Below are 19,664 nucleotides of genomic sequence, written 5' to 3' on the forward strand. Positions count from 1 at the left end.
AAGAGAAGTAACCATTTCTACCCTAACCTTAAGTGTTGGGACCGCTTGGTAGTTAAACGTTTAGTTCATCAGTCTAAGTATTGGTCAAATATGAGATGCAATAAGTGAACAACAAAGCAGGTAAATATAGCAATAGAAAAAAATAATAATTCAGAGTCACTGTTAAAAAGTCCCCAGCTGTTTAGAATTGGCTGTTCAATTAACATATTTATTGTAATAACGTTGTCTTAGTCTCTTTTTAAAACACAGACAAAAACTTTGTGTGTGTGTGTGTGTGTGTGTGTGTGTGTGTGTGTGTGTGTGTGTGTGTGTGTTCAACCTCACACTCAAGCTTGTGCATTCCAGTTTCCGTTGAAGAATCGAAAAATAAAGTACACGAAAAATCTCCAAGCTATAATAAAAACAGCAAGAAACAAACAAACAGAGCATCGGGGTCGGGCTATAACATAAAAATAAATTCAGACATAAGTGCATAGTTTCTGGCTTGGGGTTGGGGTTCTGTAGTGCATTTAACTCTAGGGAACAGTTTACATTTATGTGTATTTTTTTTTTTTATGATGACATTTTTAACCAAGAATTCAATATTCTTGTTCTTTGAGACCCTCCGCCCTCATAAAAGTAGGCTAGTAACCAGAAATAGCCTCTGTTTTTAGCATGCAAATCGCTGTTGACATGTTTACACTTCTGAATCATATTTACACATTCAAATTTCTCCAAGGTCTAAACATGTCAAATCAATAGTCTGATCGCATTTTAAATCAAACCTAGCTATGTTACGTATTTCACAAGAGGTGCCACCATGGCCATGGACTATAGCCTACAGCCAATTGGTGACAGGTAATTAGTTTCAGTACTGCGCAGACGAGATATTATCATGTAAAACCTTGAAAATCAGGCAAATTATCAAAAAAATATATAACGAGGTTCATTCATTACATAGCACATAATTAGACCAAACTTACCTGAGAGTAAGAAAAACCAGCCCTATTGGTTCAGATAGCGACTTGAGGAGCAGAAAGCGTTTTATTCTCGTCTTTCATCAGCAGAGGGCGCAGCTTCTTCTTTAGATGAGACAGGGGAAAAAAACAAGTGAAATATATAATTATGTTTTTTTAATTTGGCAGTGTGGAGATTTTGCGATTGTAGGCTACTTTTAACTTCTAAATAAATTAGAGAATACATAAATATGTGCATTAATAAACACATGCATATATATATATAAATATATATATATATATATATATATATATATATATATATATATATATATATATATATATATATATATAGGTCTACAGAATACAATACATGCTTAAAAAAGAATAAATAAATGCTGCAATAAATATGTAAATAAAAAATAATAAATACATGCGTAAATTAATAAGCATAAATAAGACCACCTTCTTAATTAGACACTAACATAAATACATAGTTCTAAATGTAGGTAATTCAAAAAAGAGGTTGGCTATTCATGTCTTGTTATTAACATCTACTTTTAGTATTTACATTATTTAAGTTTTTTATTGTCATTTTCAGCCCTCATATTCATTAAGTGGTGGTGAGATGACTCTGTGTATGCTGATTAATAAACATGTTATTCTCTAGTCTAAAACATCACCAATCCAAAACAATTTGCATCATCCGTATCATGTCCTTGTCATCTCTGTCTCCATTAAAGAAGGAGCAGCGCCCTTACTCAGAAAGACGAGAATTACACTCTCTGCACCCCCCCCCACCCCCAACACCCCCCCCTTGGCGGGGTGTTGGGTGTGTTTTGCCCCCAGCATCTCCTTCCAGGCAGCCCGGCAGTGGTTATGTTTAGGGTTAAGGTTAGGGTTAGCTGCCTGGAAGGTGAGGTTGGAGGTAAAAACACCATCGAGCCCCCAGACGGTCTCCATCGACCCTGCGGCTTCTACTCGGGGTGGTATGGCCGTAAGCAATTCAAACCGATGAAAACCAACTAGGAAATTCACAGATGCTTGTCTGCATGCTGTCCTGGTTGTTCTTCATGCGTGAGTATTTCCCCTTTCTATTAGCCTAAAAGATAAAGTTGGCTCCGTGGCCTATCTAAACAACTCAGACCACCAGTGTGAATAGGACTAGGCCTGCTCATTCAGCAGATGTGGAAATACTACACTTCCCACAACCCAACTTGACTCCCATGTGCAAACGCACCTGTACAATGTTTGGAGTTAATTAACCAGATTTAACGGCGCAGGTGTGCGCCGTGTCCGAGTTCGGCGTCTTTGATCTCGTCTGGCGGCAGTGAGCAGTAAAGCGCTACCATGGTTACCTGTCTGATGGTTCGGGTTTGCATGTGTCTAACGCTAGCCCAGCTCAACAGAGCAGGTAGTCCGCGAGACGCTCAGGGAAGGTCGGCCGGCCTGCTCGAGCAGTCTGACGTCAACGGGCAACAGTTTGAGGCAGGTCCTCGAGACCGGGCCAGGGCCGACCGAAGATCCCCAGCGCCGGTTTGGCGGTTCCTCCAAGGTAAAAACCTTCTAGACAGTAGACCATATGACAAAAAAAACAACAAATGTTTGTACAAAAGTTAAAACCAAACACGCCAGGGAAAACACAGCTACACAGCAGAATACAATGTAACCTCAGGCCTGTGTTGGGACAGTGTGGTAACCCTGGGCACTATACAGTGTTGCCAGATCTTGCGAGACAAATACGCAACCAGGGCTGTGAAAACAAGCCCAAAATAAGCGACTTTTTCTACGGAGCCTATGGAGCTAGAACAGTGACAGTAACCTGTGGTATTGAAAATAAAATTTGGCATTGAAACAACAAATATTGGCATTGAAAACTGTTGAACTGAAGTATAAAACACAAACATCAAAAAGTAGTAATCTCATAATCCTATGATATTATTTCATTTTGACATTTGTTTGCATCATGATAGGTTTTTCAATGTCAATGTAAATTTTTTCTTGATGTCCGTGTCTTTCAGTGACAGTTCTTTTTTTTTTTTTTTTTTTTACGCTGTCAAGATTTTTACAATGTCACTGTTTTCAGTTTCAACTTTCTGTCACTGTTTTGGCAGAGGAAGGAGGGGCCTGTGGCGAAGGACAAAGAGGGCGTGACTTGTGGGAATTTACATAGGCTACTGGCGAGAGACCCGCACCTCCGTAGGAATCCTGCCATTTTTTCACACAGAAGCAGGCTGGTTTAGTGTTAACTTTTAATGTAGTTTTTCAGTGAATGCGTCCAGCCTTTTAGTGAGTGTGCGATTTGCCTAGAAACCTATTATGTGAAAAAATGGCCGATATGAACAGACTTAGCCTACTTGAGATTTGGAGGTTCCAGGTGAACGTGTGGAAGACATTGCAGATGTGCGGTTTTAACCACTCTGGGAGGATTCGTCTGGAGGTGCGGTCTCTCGCCAGTAGCCTCTGTAAGTTACTCGTAAGCCACGCCCTCTTTGTCCTTCCCCTCAGGCCCCTCCTCCCTATGCCAAAACAGTGACAGGAAGTTGAAACTGAAAACAGTGACATTGTAAAAATCTTGACGGCGTAAAAAAAAAACTGTCACTGAAAAGACACGGACATCAAGAAAAAATGTACATTGACATTGAAAAACCTATCATGATGCAAACAAATGTCAAAATGAAATAATAGCCTATCATAGGATTATGAGATTATTACTTTTTGATGTTTGTGTTTTATACTTCAGTTCAACAGTTTTCAATGCCAATATTTGTTGTTTAAATGCCAAATTTTATTTTCAATACCACAGGTTACTGTCACTGTTCTAGCTCCATAGTAAACCACCTTTTAACACTATTTAACATTAGAAAACTGATGGGATTTGAAATATAGACACTTTTTCACAGTGATTTTGAGTTCTTGTTCCCCACGACAGGTTGAATCCATTCTTTTCCTCCTTTCTCTTTCTCCCAGTCTTTGTTATACTTCTTCCCATATTTCGCCCACTTTATCCCGGGCATTTATTCCTCCAAAAACTCTCCTTCAGTCCACTCACCATTAGTCGCTACTCGCGCATTTTCCTAACCAGAAAACAACAGACCGCCCTGCTCGGCCTCTGATTGGCTGGTACTCGTTTCCATCTGGGTCAGAGACAATTAGAAGCAGGAAGTGGGCGGGACATACCGCTGCTGTCTATAGTGTTTATGGGGAAAGGGGCGGGATCGAGCGAACCGGCAAGAACAAGCTGGGAACAAGCCCAAATAAGCAACTACACTTTAGTGACAAGCCCAAAAAAACCGCAACCCGCGACTACCAATATTTGTAAGCGACTTTACAAAAAACAAGCCCAAAGTCGCTTATAATAAGCGGACTTGGCAACACTGGCACTAAACCGCAAGGCCCCTGGCCCAAATGATACGTTTGCACATACTTGTGGACCACCTCAACTGACAGATTGGGGAGGGGAGTGGTAGCGGTCATCTTGATTTGTGTATTATATTATCATTGTAAAATTAGTGTTCATAAACAAGTAGCCTAATGTATGGTCTTTCAAAAATTTCAAGTGAATAATGTAACAATTTACCAAAAAATATTTTTAAAGCTTGTGTCATGTGGTGCCCCTCCACTGGTGGTGAATGGTTGGTGCCCCGGGGCACTGGCCAATCTGGGCATGTGTAGCCTAAAGTGATGTGAATCATCCTCCTTTATTCTTCATTCCCTTTTGACCATCAGAACATGGGTTTCATGCTTCTTGAGATGTTGTATCAGTGGATAAACTTGATAACGTTTTCTTTATAGTAGTTCCACATTTAAGCATAGTTGACATTTTGGTTAAATTATTTTGCTTTTCTCGTTTTTTTTTTTTTATATAAACACAAATTAGATTATATCGTATTTGAGCTTTGAACAGAGCCTTGGCTGATACAATCTTTGGGCCAAGCTATCTTCTGACTGTATAGCTTCATATTTAGTGTGTGGACATTGGAGCGGTATTTATCAGATAAGCCCATTTCCCAAAAATGTTGACCATTCAATTTTTAACCCTTGTGTTGTCTTCCCATCGACCTGCAATTCTGTGTTTTTTCTGGGCCGAAATTTGGACAATTTGAAGTGTTTTTTTTTCTACACATTTGTCAATGTTTTTGTTGGGGTTTTTTTCCCAATTTTTTTCTCACATTTTTTTTTTTTTATCACTTCTTTTTAACGAGTTTTTGTCACCTTTGGCGATTTTGCAGATTTTGTTTGGTCACTTTTTTCAGCGTTTAAAAAAAAATAAATGTTTTTGTTGAATTTTTTCTGCATTTTTTTTAAAGCCTTTTTACAACATTCTTTGGTCATAGGTCTGATTTTAAATAAAGGTGGAAATGCCCAAAATAATTATTTTGTAAACCGGTCAATTTGACCCCCAAGGACAACAGGAGGGTTAACCCATAGCATTCCCATTTCTAAAAAATAACTATGATTGTTTTTCATTTCAGGGAGAGGAAATGGTCCAGGACTACCAGATTCCAACCAGCCACAGTTCCGCTGCAGTAATGACACACTGACCCTGCGCTTTTCACCCACCCGATACACCAATCTGCGTCTGGAAGGTGTTTCAGTCGCCCACCGACAGCTTTTGTTTTTTGAAAAGGCAATGCCAGCTGTTGTCAGAAGCCTGAAGTTTCTCAATCAATTTCCACAGATGGGACACCGTTGTTGATGCTGCCTGACAGGTGTCATGGTTCCATTCACATTTATAGGCGGTATCTGCTGGTGACGCTTCCCTATACTGGCTGCTATTCAACAACGCAGGTAAAATGTTTATTTCTTTGCCCAAACTTGAGTACTGTGGCTGACAAATCCAAGGGCCTAACGAATGCATAACTTCTCCGTATGCTACTTCAGCTGAGCAGTTAAAATGTTTTGACTGAGTTTTATTCCATGATTGAATAGTATTTAATTGTGTTTGGCCTTTTGAAGTTTTCTTTTTATCAATATACTAATATGAAGCTGTAAATTAATTGGCTGATTGTATCATAAAGCAGTGATTCCTAAAGTGGGGGTCGCGAGCCAGAGAGAGGGGGGGGGGGGGGGTCGCAAGTGGATTTCCAGAAATAAAATAAAAATTTAAAAGATTAGAAATTGCATATGTTAGCCATGATTTCAACACAAGATAAAACTAGTGGCTAAATTTAAAATAAAACCAAGCAAATAAATAAATAAAAAGGGAACCGCTCTTTTTGATTTTCATGCCCATAGTGCGTGCGCGGTTGCGCGCAATGTTTATATACGTTTATAGTGGGGGGGGTCGCAAGTCACTTGCCCCGTTACTTTGGGGGTCGTAGGCTGAGAGTTTTGGGAACCCTTGTCATAAAGGAGCTCTGATGCACAAAGTTGAGCAATTTTGAGGATTAGTCGTTTCTGAAATTGTATGACCGTACTTATTGCTGCTTAGTCCTTTTTTATTTTTCTCCTTGTTGCAACTGTTCAATGTGCTATAAATTGTCCATGCCTCTTAATATTTTGATTGACCAATGAATGCAGTTCTGACTAAAATGCTTTGACAATGTTACACTATTTTTTTTTTTTTTTTTTTTTTTTTTTTTTTCCTCAGCTTGAAGAGGGTGGATACAGCCCATTGAAACTGATTATTTTGACAAGCTGCTGCAGAAGAACATGATGGGCATGGCTGTCTGTGAGAATCCAGAAGTGTCTCCACTGGTAACTTGTGGAACGAGTATCACTGTGAAGCTGCCTCGTGAAACAAAACTAAAGGAGGTTAAAGAGCTTGGTAAGAAATGGGTGGTTTTTGTTGCAACATTGAGATCACTGTGGAAACCTGGGGAACATGTGTGAAATAAACTCTTTGGTTAGAATTGGATTGCTAGCAAGCTTTTCTTGCTTGAGAAATTGTTTCCAAGCCTCATAATATGTGCACTCTGCAATGTAACACTTTTTTCTGCAGATGATTTTGTTTATGACGGATACTCTGTGAGCCAATGGAAGACCCCCAATGCTTTGTTTGTTCAAATATCAAAGTTACCAGACAAGGTAAGTCGGGTGCAAAGCATAATATCACATTGTTAAATGTTCTTTACCGTGAAAACTAACATTTAGATGTTTGCAGGATTCTGGCTTTGAACTGGTTTATTTAGATTCTACTGGGAAACTGCACACAAAGTTGGCAATTTGTTACCAAAAACAGTTGAAGCATCGTGTCGCGCGAGCGCTAGAGGAACCAGACATTTTTGAACTGTGGGACTTTGAAGAGACTCCTGTTGAACCATTTGATCCGGACACAACGTCAACGAAGTTGCAATCCATACAAGACGCAACAACTCAAGTGCTTCACTCAGAAACGGATCCAGAAGATGACTGTATGACCACTCAAGCACCTAACTCGGAAACGGATCCAGAAGATGACTGTATGACCACTCAAGCACCTAACTCAGAAACGGATCCAGAAGATGACTGTATGACCACTCAAGCACCTAACTCAGAAACAGATCCAGAAGATGACTGTATGACCACTCAAGCACCTAACTCAGAAACGGATCCAGAAGATGACTGTATGACAACTCAAGTACCTAATTTAGAAATGGTTACGGAAGACGATAGTACAGGATTGTTTGAATTGTGGGGAATTGAAGACATTCCTGAAGAGCCCTACATTGAATTAGATGAGGAGATTACCTCTACCGCACCCTCTGTGACGACCACCCCCGCCCCCTCAATCACAACCACCAACTCAACCAAGACCACAGTGGCCGTGTCAACAATAAGTTGTCCATAGTTTGCCCCCCGAAGAATGGAAGAGAGCGTTCCTTTCATTGTTAAAATGAATAAAATTGACTGACAACAAATTAAGGCACTTTCTTTTCTCCTATTGATTACTTGTATAGTTCTGCTATGGAAAATGCTGTTCATTTATTTATTTTTTTGCTCTTGAGCTCTCATGGCTTTGGAAGACATTAAATGTCTTGCTGTGACCACTCATCTGCATTGCAGAGCCCATTGATAGGAAAAAATGGGATCTTGTCAAGTCGTGGTGTTTTAATTCCTGAAATTACTACCCCAAAATGGTTGTGGCTAGCTAACATATCTTTTGTTGGGTCAAACTGTAAAACCTAAGGGCTATTTGTCCTGTGATTAGACCAAACAAGCTTTAGAGTAGGGGCTTGTTTCTTGCGCTGTAGTTTATCAGCCAATAGTGATAACCTGTCTTTACGGAGGACAGTGACCACTTTGGATTGTAGACTTTAGTGGTTTTCACACATTGGCAAAGGGTCTACAGTTGCAGTACTCGAGCAACATCTGCTCACTGACGGGCTTTGTGTTTATAGTATATGAATTCCCTGTGCGGTGTCCTTGAGTGCCAAGAAAGGTACCTTTTTAAATAAAAAGTATTATTAATTGTCTTCACTCATGAGTTCCACTCACAAGTTGCTTTGTGGTGGTCCCAGGTGACACTTGTAAATGTGCATAAATCAGGTGTCAGGTGAGAGCAGAAGTGTATTTTTCATCTGGCAGGTTTATATCTTTTCAGAGGACTTTAGAAATGGTTTGGTACTAAACTGATGTCCCCTACAATGTCCAAAAGGTCAGGTATACACAACATCGCAATGTTTACTGGGCAGTTGTCAATTATTTTTTTAATTTTATTAAAGCTTTGTAAAAGCATCAGAAAGCGACAAATCAGCCAATGACTTGGTGTTTTCATGCTGAGTCCAACTTAAAACCACTAGATGCAAGAAATAAATACTGTACTCAATGTGTACATCTGTTAAAGTACACTGGTCCTTTCTAGCAATATCTCCTAAAGCTGCTTCAGTACATGATGTTTTCTCAAAGTGAATTAGACCAGGCCCCAGGGGATTGAGTCTTAATACCCCACCAGTATAAAATGCATATTGGAATACCACCTCCCAGAGTGTTGCATCAAATCACAAACGAACTTCAAAGGATAGTCGTATTTGAATGTGTATGATTGCCTCTGATGCAGTTGTGTGTGTAACTGGATGTGAGGGGTCTACAAGTACTGTTGGGTCCTTGTAAATTATGGAGTTTGGTATAGACCTCTATCTGCAAAGTGTCTCGAGATAACTTATGAATTGACACTATGAATAAAATTGAATTTATTCATACTTTTGACTTCAATAAAGAAAGGTTGTAGTAATTCAGAAAATCATAAAAAAAAACATTGGTTAATTTTTAGCTTTGGGGCAACAGGGTATTTTAATAAGACTTTTGTACATTATTTTAACATGTTGCTGGTCAAATGTGCTTTACATTAAGTCTGTTCAATGACATGCATTTATTAATAAATGCAAGCATGTATTAAATGCATGTGTATTACAAGTTTTATGTATTTTTGTTTCAACTTTTAAGTTAACTATTGACATCTGTATTTCAGCTTTTTATGTATTGATCAAAAGTTCAATGTACATCCTCAATACCGTTTCCTTGTCAGCTCTGTCTCCACTAAAGAAGGAGCAGTGACCTCTGCTGACGGAAATAAAAAGCTTACAGCAAGAACTGACCCTGCTTAGCTTCCAAGGTCGGACGAGGTCGGGTGTGTTTAGACCATACATGGCCGTAAAATATTACATTTGAAGAACACAAGCTATTTATAGATGGAGAAATGAAACACGACGGCTTTCTAAACTGGTTGGGGAATACTGAACTACATGTAATTACACTAGTAGTGTAGCCTACCTACAGTTTGCAGTTGCTTGCTGGTAGTTCAACTACATTAATCTTTGTATAGGGAATCAAGAGGTTGAATTGCTTTTTTTATATATTTTTGTACTCAGGCTACTACATAAACTTCTGTATTTTAGCATTTATTTAGCCTTTTTTTTCTTTTGTTCCTTTTTTTAATCTATTCAACTGTTTGCTATATTCATTAATGTGTTTATTAATTTTATTTGCATTTTTTATTTGTTCATTTAGGCCTAGGCCTACTTATTGAGACTAAGTCATTTTAGTTAAATAATGTAGGCCCTTTTTCAGTCACCCAGAATAAAAGAGTTTACAGACAAATATGTATTATAATTAATTAATCAATATTTATGTTAAATGTATTTCTTTGATACCACAAGCTGCCAAAACTTAACTTGTTTTTTAATTTGGCAATGTGGAGTTTTTGCTATTGTAGGCTACTTTTAACTTCTAAATAAATTAGAGAATACATAAATATGTGCATTAATAAACACATGAATTTTAGGAATCTTGCGGCACCTTTCACCCACGCTCAAGGCACCCCAATTTGGGAAGAGCAAAATTAGGAGCGGCCTAACAATATGGACAAATCAAAAATCTCCTTGTGACGACCGTGGGGGACATCTCCACTTCAGTTCTAAGCAGATCCCAAAAAACCCGTTAAAATATGGTCATTTAAAACCTGTTGAAATCATAGAAATAAAACGTTATTTCAATGGTTGAAATGCCAGCCTATGATTTCTAGGTAAATTTGAAACAAAATACTTTTTAACCACAATAATTGATTTGCATTCAATCAAATTACCACAGCGACAGATATCCCAATTTGTGACACGAAACATTCTTCAATTAATATATTAAAGGGATACGAAAAGGACTTAAAGTGATGGTATTGTAGTAGACTGTATGGTTTCTTGGCATTTAAATGCTGGTATGTCTATATATTAATATACTTATATACCGATATGTCTATATACTGGTATGTTTATATGCTGGTGTGTCCATATGCTAGTGTATCTATACTAGCTATATACTAAGTCTAGTATGGCTGTGTTATGTAATCTGCTATAGATGGTATAGAAAGTAGAAGAAAGGAGAAAAAAAAGAAAAAGAAAAAAAAAGAGGGTTTATAAGTGTTTGTGTATGTATGCATCTGTGTCTATGATGTGTAAATAATAATGTGTAAATAACTGAAGAATAAGATTTACTAAAGGATAAAAGTAGAGAAAGGGGGTCGGACTTGATAAGTTGTTAATCAACTTCTTCCTACTCCTTTTGAACATGAAACATTTTTGTTGCGTTTGAATGACTTTCAATATTGGAAGACTGTGCTAAAAAGTACATTACCTTATTTATGTCATTTTAATTATATATGTATGCAGGAATGCATGTATATAAATCTTTTATTTTAATGTTGTTTTTTTTGTTTTGTTTTATGTTCTAAACTAAAAAACAAAACAAAAAACAAAACAAAAAACATGGCATCAGTGAGGAAACGATGAAGGGTGCTAATTCAGTGAGCAGACTTCATCTCCTTTCCACTGCATGACGTTTGACAGAGTCCCATTTTTATATCCTTATAACTAAGTTAGCTGCTTGTCTCATTGTCACGCAGCCAAACTACGATGTTTGATTGAGCACAAAATAAATTAATACATGTTACCAATGCGTCTTAAAAAGTGTTGGAAGACTCACTTTCTGACCAGAACACATTATTTGTTCCTTTCTCATGAGTTGGGCTGTTTTGAGGGGGCATTCCCCGCTGCCCTCAAGCCCTCTCCAACAGGCCAGCAGAGCTAGACAAACAAGACCTGGGTCCAGTCAATTTGTTTGGACAAATGTGGGGATTTGGGGCCACGGCAAGTTATGCAGGGACGAGTGCTAATTGTTTGTGTGCCAAGCAACTCCTCTCAATCCCCGGGTCTCTCAAGTCACTCTATTCACCCCAGTCTTTGTCTGGTAACTTGAACCTGACACCCCCCCCCCCCATTACAATTACATTCAGTCTTTCGAAGAATCAATCCATTGTCCAGCATAAAATGAAATAATGTGATTTTTTTCTTCTAAATGTACGCTTTCGTCACCCATACACAGATGGGGGGGGGGGGGGGAATGAGGTCCTCTTAAACCTCCTCCTTCTCCTGGTCAACAATAAGCTCAGCAGAGTATGTGGCTAAGACAATCTGAGAAATTGACTGGAGGCGTAACCTCAGCCAGGCCCCTGTCCACCAGTTCACTCAGGCCCCTTGGCGCTCTCCTGGCATGCTGATCAGAGGATTAGGTCCCAGAGACAGTGTTGAGTCAAGAGTATACTGGAGAAAAGGGAAGGCATGCAGGGAAGATGAGGTACATGCCGGTTTCACACGCACTCACACACTCACACCCACACAAGAAGGGAAGCAGACTACACCCGTCCCTGCACCAGTGGAAACTTGTCAGTAGAGGGTACCACAGTGCCGGCACTCAGTGCTTGCGCAGGGGGAAAACAATTTGAAAAGTAAGTGAATTTGGAGCTCAAATATGGTACTTTATATTATATTGTATTAATGTGAGTATTTTGGCATGGCAATTCATACAATTCCATTGTTGCTCTGACAATTTTCCAACAGCTGCCCCAAGGTCATTAAAGTCTCCAGGACATCCTTTAATTTTAATTAATTTAATTCAATTTTTAATCTGTTTATTGATCCCCTATGGGGAAATTACAATTCCTACTCTGTGTCCACACTTTTTTTGTTAGTTTACACACAGTCCTGAACTATACACACACACATGCTCAGGATCTATACATGCACTAATGGAGAGATGTCAGAGTGAGTGGGCTGCCAGCCGAACCAGCGCCCTGAGCGGGTGGGGGCGGGTACGGTGCCTTGCTCAACAGCACCTGGCAGTGCCCAGGAGGTGAAGTGGCATCTCTCCAGCCACCAATCCACACTCCCTACTTTTTTGCCCATACGGGGACTTGAAATAGTGACCCTCCGGTTCCCAACCCAACTCCCTATGGACTGAGCTACTGCCACCCGAAATTTGTTGCACTTGACAGTTAATTATTTAAAGGAGAAGTCCGGTCGATTCCAACACAACGCTCTGTTGTCTGTAAATTTGGAGTGCTGTCAGTATAGAGAAAAATGAAACCAATGGGTGCTGCCTACACCGTGTTATCCTCGTGCTAGAGTTAGCACCCAACAGGCTTCAACGGGGCAAGTTTTAAACGTGTTTTTAGCCTCTTAACATGTCCAAAATTCATTAAAAGTGCCTTACCCATGTGCAGTGATTCCTTCCGAGTTAACACAGTGAATCTGACTGCATCGATGTGAAAGAAGTGCATGAAAGTTGAGTCAATTCAGCTATACTTAGTTCCTGTATTGAGACTTCAGTTACCGTCCACAAACTACAACACAGAAAAGAATACAAACAATAATATTTAGGCTATCAATTTAATGATTAAATAAGTTAGTGTCTCCAAATTTACCTCAATTATAACTTGTCTCCTCCCAGTTGTAATACAGCACTTACTTTTAAAAAATAAGCATATGCTTATTTTTGAAAATATGTTTATCTCTTTTCAATGTTGTAGTTTGTAGATGGTCCCAAAGCACTCCTTGGAGTATCAATACTTGAACTAAACCCAGCTGAATTAGCAGAACTTTCCTGCATTTCTTTCCCATCTGCTGCAGTCACTGTGTTCACACAGAAGGAATCACATCACATGGGTAGGATTTTTTAATGACGTTTTGAACATGTTTAGAGGCTTAAAACACATTTAAAACTTGCCCTGTTTAAGCCTGATGGGTGCTAACGCTAACAAGAGGATAACACGGTGTCAGCAGCACTGATTGGTTTGGTTTTTCTCTCTACTGACAACGCTCCAAATTTACAAACAACAGAGCAACGTGTTAGAATCGACCGAAATGCTCCTTTAATTCTGTCGTCCATCTCTGTGACTGTCACAATCCCTTGAACACTACAATTCAAATTCATGAACCACTTTGCTTTAGCAAGATGTTTTTTGGCCTCCAACTTCACGTCAAACCTTTTCTTTTTTGCTTCCGTTAAGGTGTTACTCTGACACAACAATGACAGCTGTAGTAATAGTTCGTAATTTTTTGGGTCCCCGATAGCTATTTCTGACTCTGCTGAGTTTGTTGTGTGTCTGCTGGTGTCCCACAGCAGGACTTTAACTTTCATGATAGAAAGTGTTCTTTTTATGCATAGGCGACATAAGAAACTTGACAGCACCATTTGGGGGCATTATTAATGGCCAAATCCTTTTCCATATTTGGTAATTGTTTTTTTTCACTCTTTCAAAATGGCAGCAACCATTTTTAGCACTGCACACACACTCGTTCCAACAGTTTGTGCCTGACCTTTCTACTTGAAGCAAAAACATTGTTGGCACAGTATACAATATGGCTGGATTCCAAAATAATGTTTTCCTCCCTGCACATCCACCCACCATTCAGGTCTCATTACAACATTAACACCATTTGCTAGAGTGGTAGAAACAGGTGGTGGATAAAACAGAAGCAAGCATTAGGGAGTTTTTACAACTCGGTGTAATTTGCGGGTGAAGTTTCAACAGTGGTGCAATATTTATTTGTTTCAGTTAGCGTTCACACTGCACCTTGTCAAAGACAGCAACAGAAGGAAAGGGTGGTGTGGAAGACAATGCTATGTTGTCGCCCAGACAACAAGGTATGGTCATAATAAGTTATGAATTTAAAAGTAATGAATCTTTATATCATACATAGGTCCTTACATTGCGTGCAAGGTTGAAATTGCAGGTTTTTGGTTCACTTTAGGTCGGATTGCATTCTCACCTGAAGTGATCTGAACTCTGGTGCAGACCCGTTTTCAAGCAGACTAGAGTTTGGTTGTCTGTACTGCACTGGAGTTTGAATGAGCTTTCGCATCACCTCAAACCAACCGGACTATCCGACGAAACGCTCCAGGATTCGGTTAAACAGACCAAACTGCCGAGGTGTGAAAGCAACCTAGGGTTTTTAGCCCAGGTTCAACTGCTTCAGAAATCTGTAGCATGTCACAAACAGTCCAGGCCTCTGCTGTGAGGTCTTAAGCCTTCATGGATCTAGCTGTGTTGCTGCTGTGAAGGTTTTAAAGTGTCCTTTAAGCTCAAAGTTAAGTTGAAACTTAAATTGAATGAAATTTAAATCCTTACAAGTAAGAGAGCCCACAAACAAAATTACTATCCAAAACATGCTCGCAGGCTAAAACTTAAATTAGTACAAGAGCACACATAAACAAAATAACTTGAATTGGTCCTCAGAACGATAGAAAGTCCCACATGAACATGCACATATGCGCACGCGCGCGCACGCACACCACACACACACACACACACACACACACACACACACACACACACACACACACACACACACACCACACACAATTTAACAGGGTCATTAGAAATGCACCCTCCCACAAATCTCAGCCCATTCATGCCTCTTGTGTTTTGTGTGTTTGGTTCTGCCCACCGATCAGGAGACAGGTGGCCAGCAGAGCTCAAACTGTTCTGCCTTAACTTCAAGCCAAGAAAGTGTGGCCTCATCTTGAGTAAAGCCCAGTAGTAACTTTTCTCTGATCAACCACACACACACACACACACACACACAACACACACACACACACACACACACACACACACACACACACACACACACACACACACACACACAAACAACACTGGACACCTTATTAAACTCAGCAATGTGCTGCTGGCTCTTCTAGTGGTGGTGGGGGGCCTAATGTCAGTAATTTGGGAAGTAGAAGGACAATAACACAGAACACAGAGTCTGTGCTGTTGACATCTGCATACTCCCCTCCCAAAAGGCAAATCCACGTTCACACTAAGGTATAAGTCTGCATCGCGATTCTCTGTAGAATGATTCAATGCTCGATTCTGATAAGTTATTAATCAATTATTTAAAAACTATTTAAATGATTGATTTTTATTTTAAAGTTACTGTCTCCAGACATGTACAAATTAGGAAATGGTGACTGAAAGAGGATGGGAAAATGGACAACAACTTAGAGTTTTGGCAAGAGTGCAGAAAAAAAACACACAAAAATGTCCAAAAGGAAAGTAGGTTTTGTATACTATATACACATGATCTTATAAGACATAGATAAAATAATTAGGCAAAACACATAAAGGCTGTTCATCTACTCTATCATATTACATCTGACTGCCTCATGTTACATGTTGTAAAGAGCCAATTCTCCACCTTTAAACATGACTAAAGTAATGATAAAGTATTTCTGATTCTGATTCTGACTGAGCCTCTGGCCGAAGATTACGGTGAGAGAAGGTGACTCAGCATGTTCAAGGCTTAAGCATGTAATGACTAAACAATAAAAATCTTAGTAGAATAAACATTTCATCAAAACTTGACAAATATTGCATAGGTCAAAATCTAACAAACTCAGGTTTATACATATTTTTTAAAAATTACTAATGGAAATGTACATTAAAAGTTTGTTGTACGAGAGGCATCGATAATCGGTTTAGAATCGAATCATTGGCCTCTGAATCAGAATCATATTGAATCGGGAGGTGCCCAGAGATTCCCACCCCTACTAATGTAGATCCATTTCAAAACTCATCTTTTTAGTCTTCATGTTGGGCTTCCTCTGCATCAACCCAGCATTTCCAAAGGCCAACTTTGGCTTTCTCTGGGATTGTTCATATCAACTCTGATGCTGTTTCGGTTATGAAAAGCTTCACAGTGTGAACATTTATCCTGTTCTTGCTAATTTTGTGTGTCAGATAAAAGATGCAAAATACAGATTTTCTCATTTATATGTATACATTGTTACATGACTATCAGCCATGGGCTTTCATTTAACACAAAAAAATTATGTTTCCATAGTATTTAACAATGATAATGATGAAGATTATGATGTTACAAAGGCAATAGCAGGCGACAACGGTCATTTTATCTTGTCTTTTTTAAACTTTTGTTTGTTCTGCTTCATAGAGATGCAGAAGTACCATAGTGAATCCTGTTGTTTGTTAGTAGCAGCAGACATACTTGTTATTGTTGTTGTGTGAATCATCCACTCACGTAATTTACTAGTATTTCTATTTTCTGCTACTTAATACTTCTAATCCACTACATTTCAGAAGGCACTTTTTACTACATATAATAATATATATACAGTATATACAGTATATATATATATACTTTTATAATACTTTTATAATTTGTTTTTACTGTAAATAAAGAAAACATGTTATATAAGGGATTCTATAATCTACCCAATAGTATACTACATATCTAAATTGGCTCCCCATACAACATTAAAATGCTCTTACATGTATATTTGTTAGAGATAAAAACAAGATAAAATATTATTCTATAATAATATGGGAGCTAATCTGCATAATGGATACTACCTTTACTTTTACATTTTGGTACTTTCATTTAGCTGATAATTCTGATGTACTTTTACTTTAAGGAATACTTTACCCTCAAAATTATCAGTTGTTTTTCAGTTGTTTTCTATAATTCTTCAAGAAAAAAATATAATTTTTCTTGCATGGAACGAAGAATCCAAAAAACCGAGAATTAGTTTAATTCTTCCTTCAGGAGAAACAAAAGGAGTTCTAAGTATTTTCTCATAGTTGTGGGCATTTCAGTGTGGCAAGTAAGCTTTTAGGAAATGATCTGAAAAAGCCAAATGTGGACAGCCTAATTTTCAAGGTTGCTTCAGTTAACGTGAACGTAGCCAAAGGCCTGTGAAAGGTGGTCCAGTGATCATTCAGCATTGTGTGTGTCTTGTTTGCAGATCCTTGTGCATGTGCTGCTGCTTTGGCAGTTGCAGGTTGGGCACGGATGCCACAATATGGGCTTTAATTCAGACCAACAACCTCTCTGTCAAAAAGGAGGGGACAGAGCAATTAGCCCCATGGAGGAGAGAGAAAGAAAGAAGGAAGAATGAAGGGGAATTGTGAATTTGACACATTAAATGGTGGCTGTCATTAGCATGTGGCTGTGTGGCGTTTTATTCACTGGATCCTTGAATGTATATTGCTTCACTACCACGACCGTACCCCCACCTCTCTGCTTCCTAGTCTGTCTATCATCCCCACGGCCACCTTTCACTTGTAATCACCCTATTTAGCCTCCTTTTTTATTCACTTTCTACAGCTTTTCTGTCGCTTTCATCTTTTTATGCCGTCATGCTGACTAGATTAGAGTCCATGGAATCAAAACAAATTAAGCTGGATAATTAGATGTAGGAACAAATGGAACGTCTGACACTAGTTGGTAGGCTCAACACCAATAAAAACACAAGGTTATCATCCTGTCTTAGAACTAACTAGAAATGTGATGCTAGAATGACTGACCAAAAGCTGCTCAGCAGTTCCTGCAGGGTTTCTGGTAACACATTAAAAACTCATTGTGACTTGAATTAGTCTGTCGAAGACCTGACACAGCTTCTGTTTGAGCTGACTTTCACTCAGCTTGTTGTCTCTAGTATATTAGCCTGGAAAAGAGCAAAGTAGCAGGCTCAGTGTGGTGCCTTTTTCTCCATTGTGCTGAAATCACCTCATGCCAGCTTTCCGCTGTCACATTAGTGCACATCAAGACACTGAGCAACACACAACCCACACAGAAAGGAAGTTTGTCTCTAGGTTTCCATCTTTCAGATTCTTGTAGATTCAGTTTTGTGTTTTGTTAGTGCAGAATGATTATTTAGCATGTACTCTTCAAAAAAGACTAAATACAATGTGTTTCAGGCACACTAAATTAACAAGGATTGAAATTTCCAACATATTAATTGTAAATTAAAGTAATGCTGACTTGGGGGGATGGAAGTCACATTTGGATGGGTGTTTTTAATCGTAACAGGCTGGAGGAATATCCGTCTTTCACTCAGTTACTTACTTGTCTTTTGAAAACTTGTTGATTTGTCACATAACTGGCCTGTGTTTTGATGGACATCCAACATGTAGCTGCTGTCTATGAGCAACTGTGGCAGCTTAGTGCTGCCAAACTACAACGTGCTTTTAGAAGCAAAGTGTGGCCAGAGAACACCGGCAGCCAATCAGTAACAGAGTGTTGTGACTCCTGTGACTTACATTTACAAAGAATATTCCTCGCTGATGCATTTTAAAACTTTTTGGACACCAATGGTACACGGAAAATGCTTAGTAAAAAAAAGATAGGATATTGCCAACCTTATCCTTTAAACTGGTAAAAACCAAAGTCCATTCTCCTCTTTACACTTTTTACTTTTTATTCTCTCCTATTCCTTCTGTTCCAGTGTGGCCATCAGCTCCCCTTTTCCACACTCTCTCTCTCTCTCTCTCTCTCTCTCTCTCTCTCCTTTTCCTCGCTGCCTGTTAGGGCCAGGCAGGCCGAGCTGTCAGAGCAGCAACAATCCCGGTCCATTAGTATGGAAATGAGGCTGCGGGCCGACAGGTGGCCTGCTAGACAGCTCAATTAAACTGCTCATTAAAGAGGAAAGTTAACGAAGCTGCAGCCCGGTGCCAGTACGGCTTTAACACACAATGTGATGTCACAGGCAACAAATTGATGGTGAGTAGGAGAGTGTGTCAGTCTGCTTGTGTGCAAATGTGTGTGTGTGTGTGTGTGTGTGTGTGTGTGTGTGTGTGTCTGTGTTTGGCCAGAGATTGAACAGAGATTGAACAGGTCAGAGAAAGTTAGATGGATGTTACTAATAAGGCAGATATTCAGTGATCAGATAAGTTGAGAGATGAGGGAAGAGAAGGGAGGGAGAAAAAAAACAAGTCAACAAGTCACTCAAACTGTGCCTTTTACTGTCCCATCAGGCTGCCAGCGGCCAAGTTCTCTGCATCATTAACTGGACAAAAACACAGTAATGCTCTCATTAATATAAAACCGCCCAGAACTCACAAAGTCACAAGTTTACTGCAAATTATTGAAATATTCTCCACATCCCAGCTAGTGCGTTTAGCAACATTTAGAGCCGTCTAATTTGAACACAACTAAAGCATCTACGGTCTAAAGTTATTAC

General features: G+C 39.2%; 1 protein-coding gene and 1 long non-coding RNA gene across 2 annotated transcripts; one reads left to right on the top strand and one right to left on the bottom strand.

Moving 5' to 3' along the window:
• Positions 1 to 1,777: 1,777 nt before the first annotated feature.
• Positions 1,778 to 18,106, bottom strand: LOC116698340 (uncharacterized). Its single transcript, XR_004334188.1, has 3 exons — positions 18,096 to 18,106; positions 2,172 to 2,175; positions 1,778 to 1,892 (listed from the first exon to the last, which is right to left on the bottom strand). It is a non-coding gene; the product is annotated as an uncharacterized LOC116698340 (long non-coding RNA).
• On the top strand, positions 2,246 to 7,725 carry LOC116698339 (mucin-5AC). Its single transcript, XM_032530238.1, has 6 exons — positions 2,246 to 2,490; positions 5,411 to 5,524; positions 5,617 to 5,726; positions 6,529 to 6,705; positions 6,880 to 6,965; positions 7,042 to 7,725. The coding sequence occupies exons 4-6, from the start codon at positions 6,591 to 6,593 to the stop codon at positions 7,705 to 7,707; spliced, it is 867 nt and encodes a 288-aa protein (XP_032386129.1). The 5' UTR covers positions 2,246 to 2,490; positions 5,411 to 5,524; positions 5,617 to 5,726; positions 6,529 to 6,590; the 3' UTR covers positions 7,708 to 7,725.
• Positions 18,107 to 19,664: the final 1,558 nt, after the last annotated feature.

This window comes from Etheostoma spectabile, chromosome 11, assembly GCF_008692095.1.
Source record: "Etheostoma spectabile isolate EspeVRDwgs_2016 chromosome 11, UIUC_Espe_1.0, whole genome shotgun sequence".
Classification (NCBI taxonomy): domain Eukaryota; kingdom Metazoa; phylum Chordata; class Actinopteri; order Perciformes; family Percidae; genus Etheostoma; species Etheostoma spectabile.

Coding starts and splice junctions, on each gene's coding strand:
- LOC116698339 (XM_032530238.1), top strand. CDS start 6,591: ATGATGGGCATGGCTGTCTGTGAGAATCCAGAAGTGTCTCCACTGGTA. Junction 6,706..6,879: donor AAAGGAGGTTAAAGAGCTTG/GTAAGAAATGGG, acceptor TTTTTTCTGCAG/ATGATTTTGTTTATGACGGA. Junction 6,966..7,041: donor TATCAAAGTTACCAGACAAG/GTAAGTCGGGTG, acceptor AGATGTTTGCAG/GATTCTGGCTTTGAACTGGT.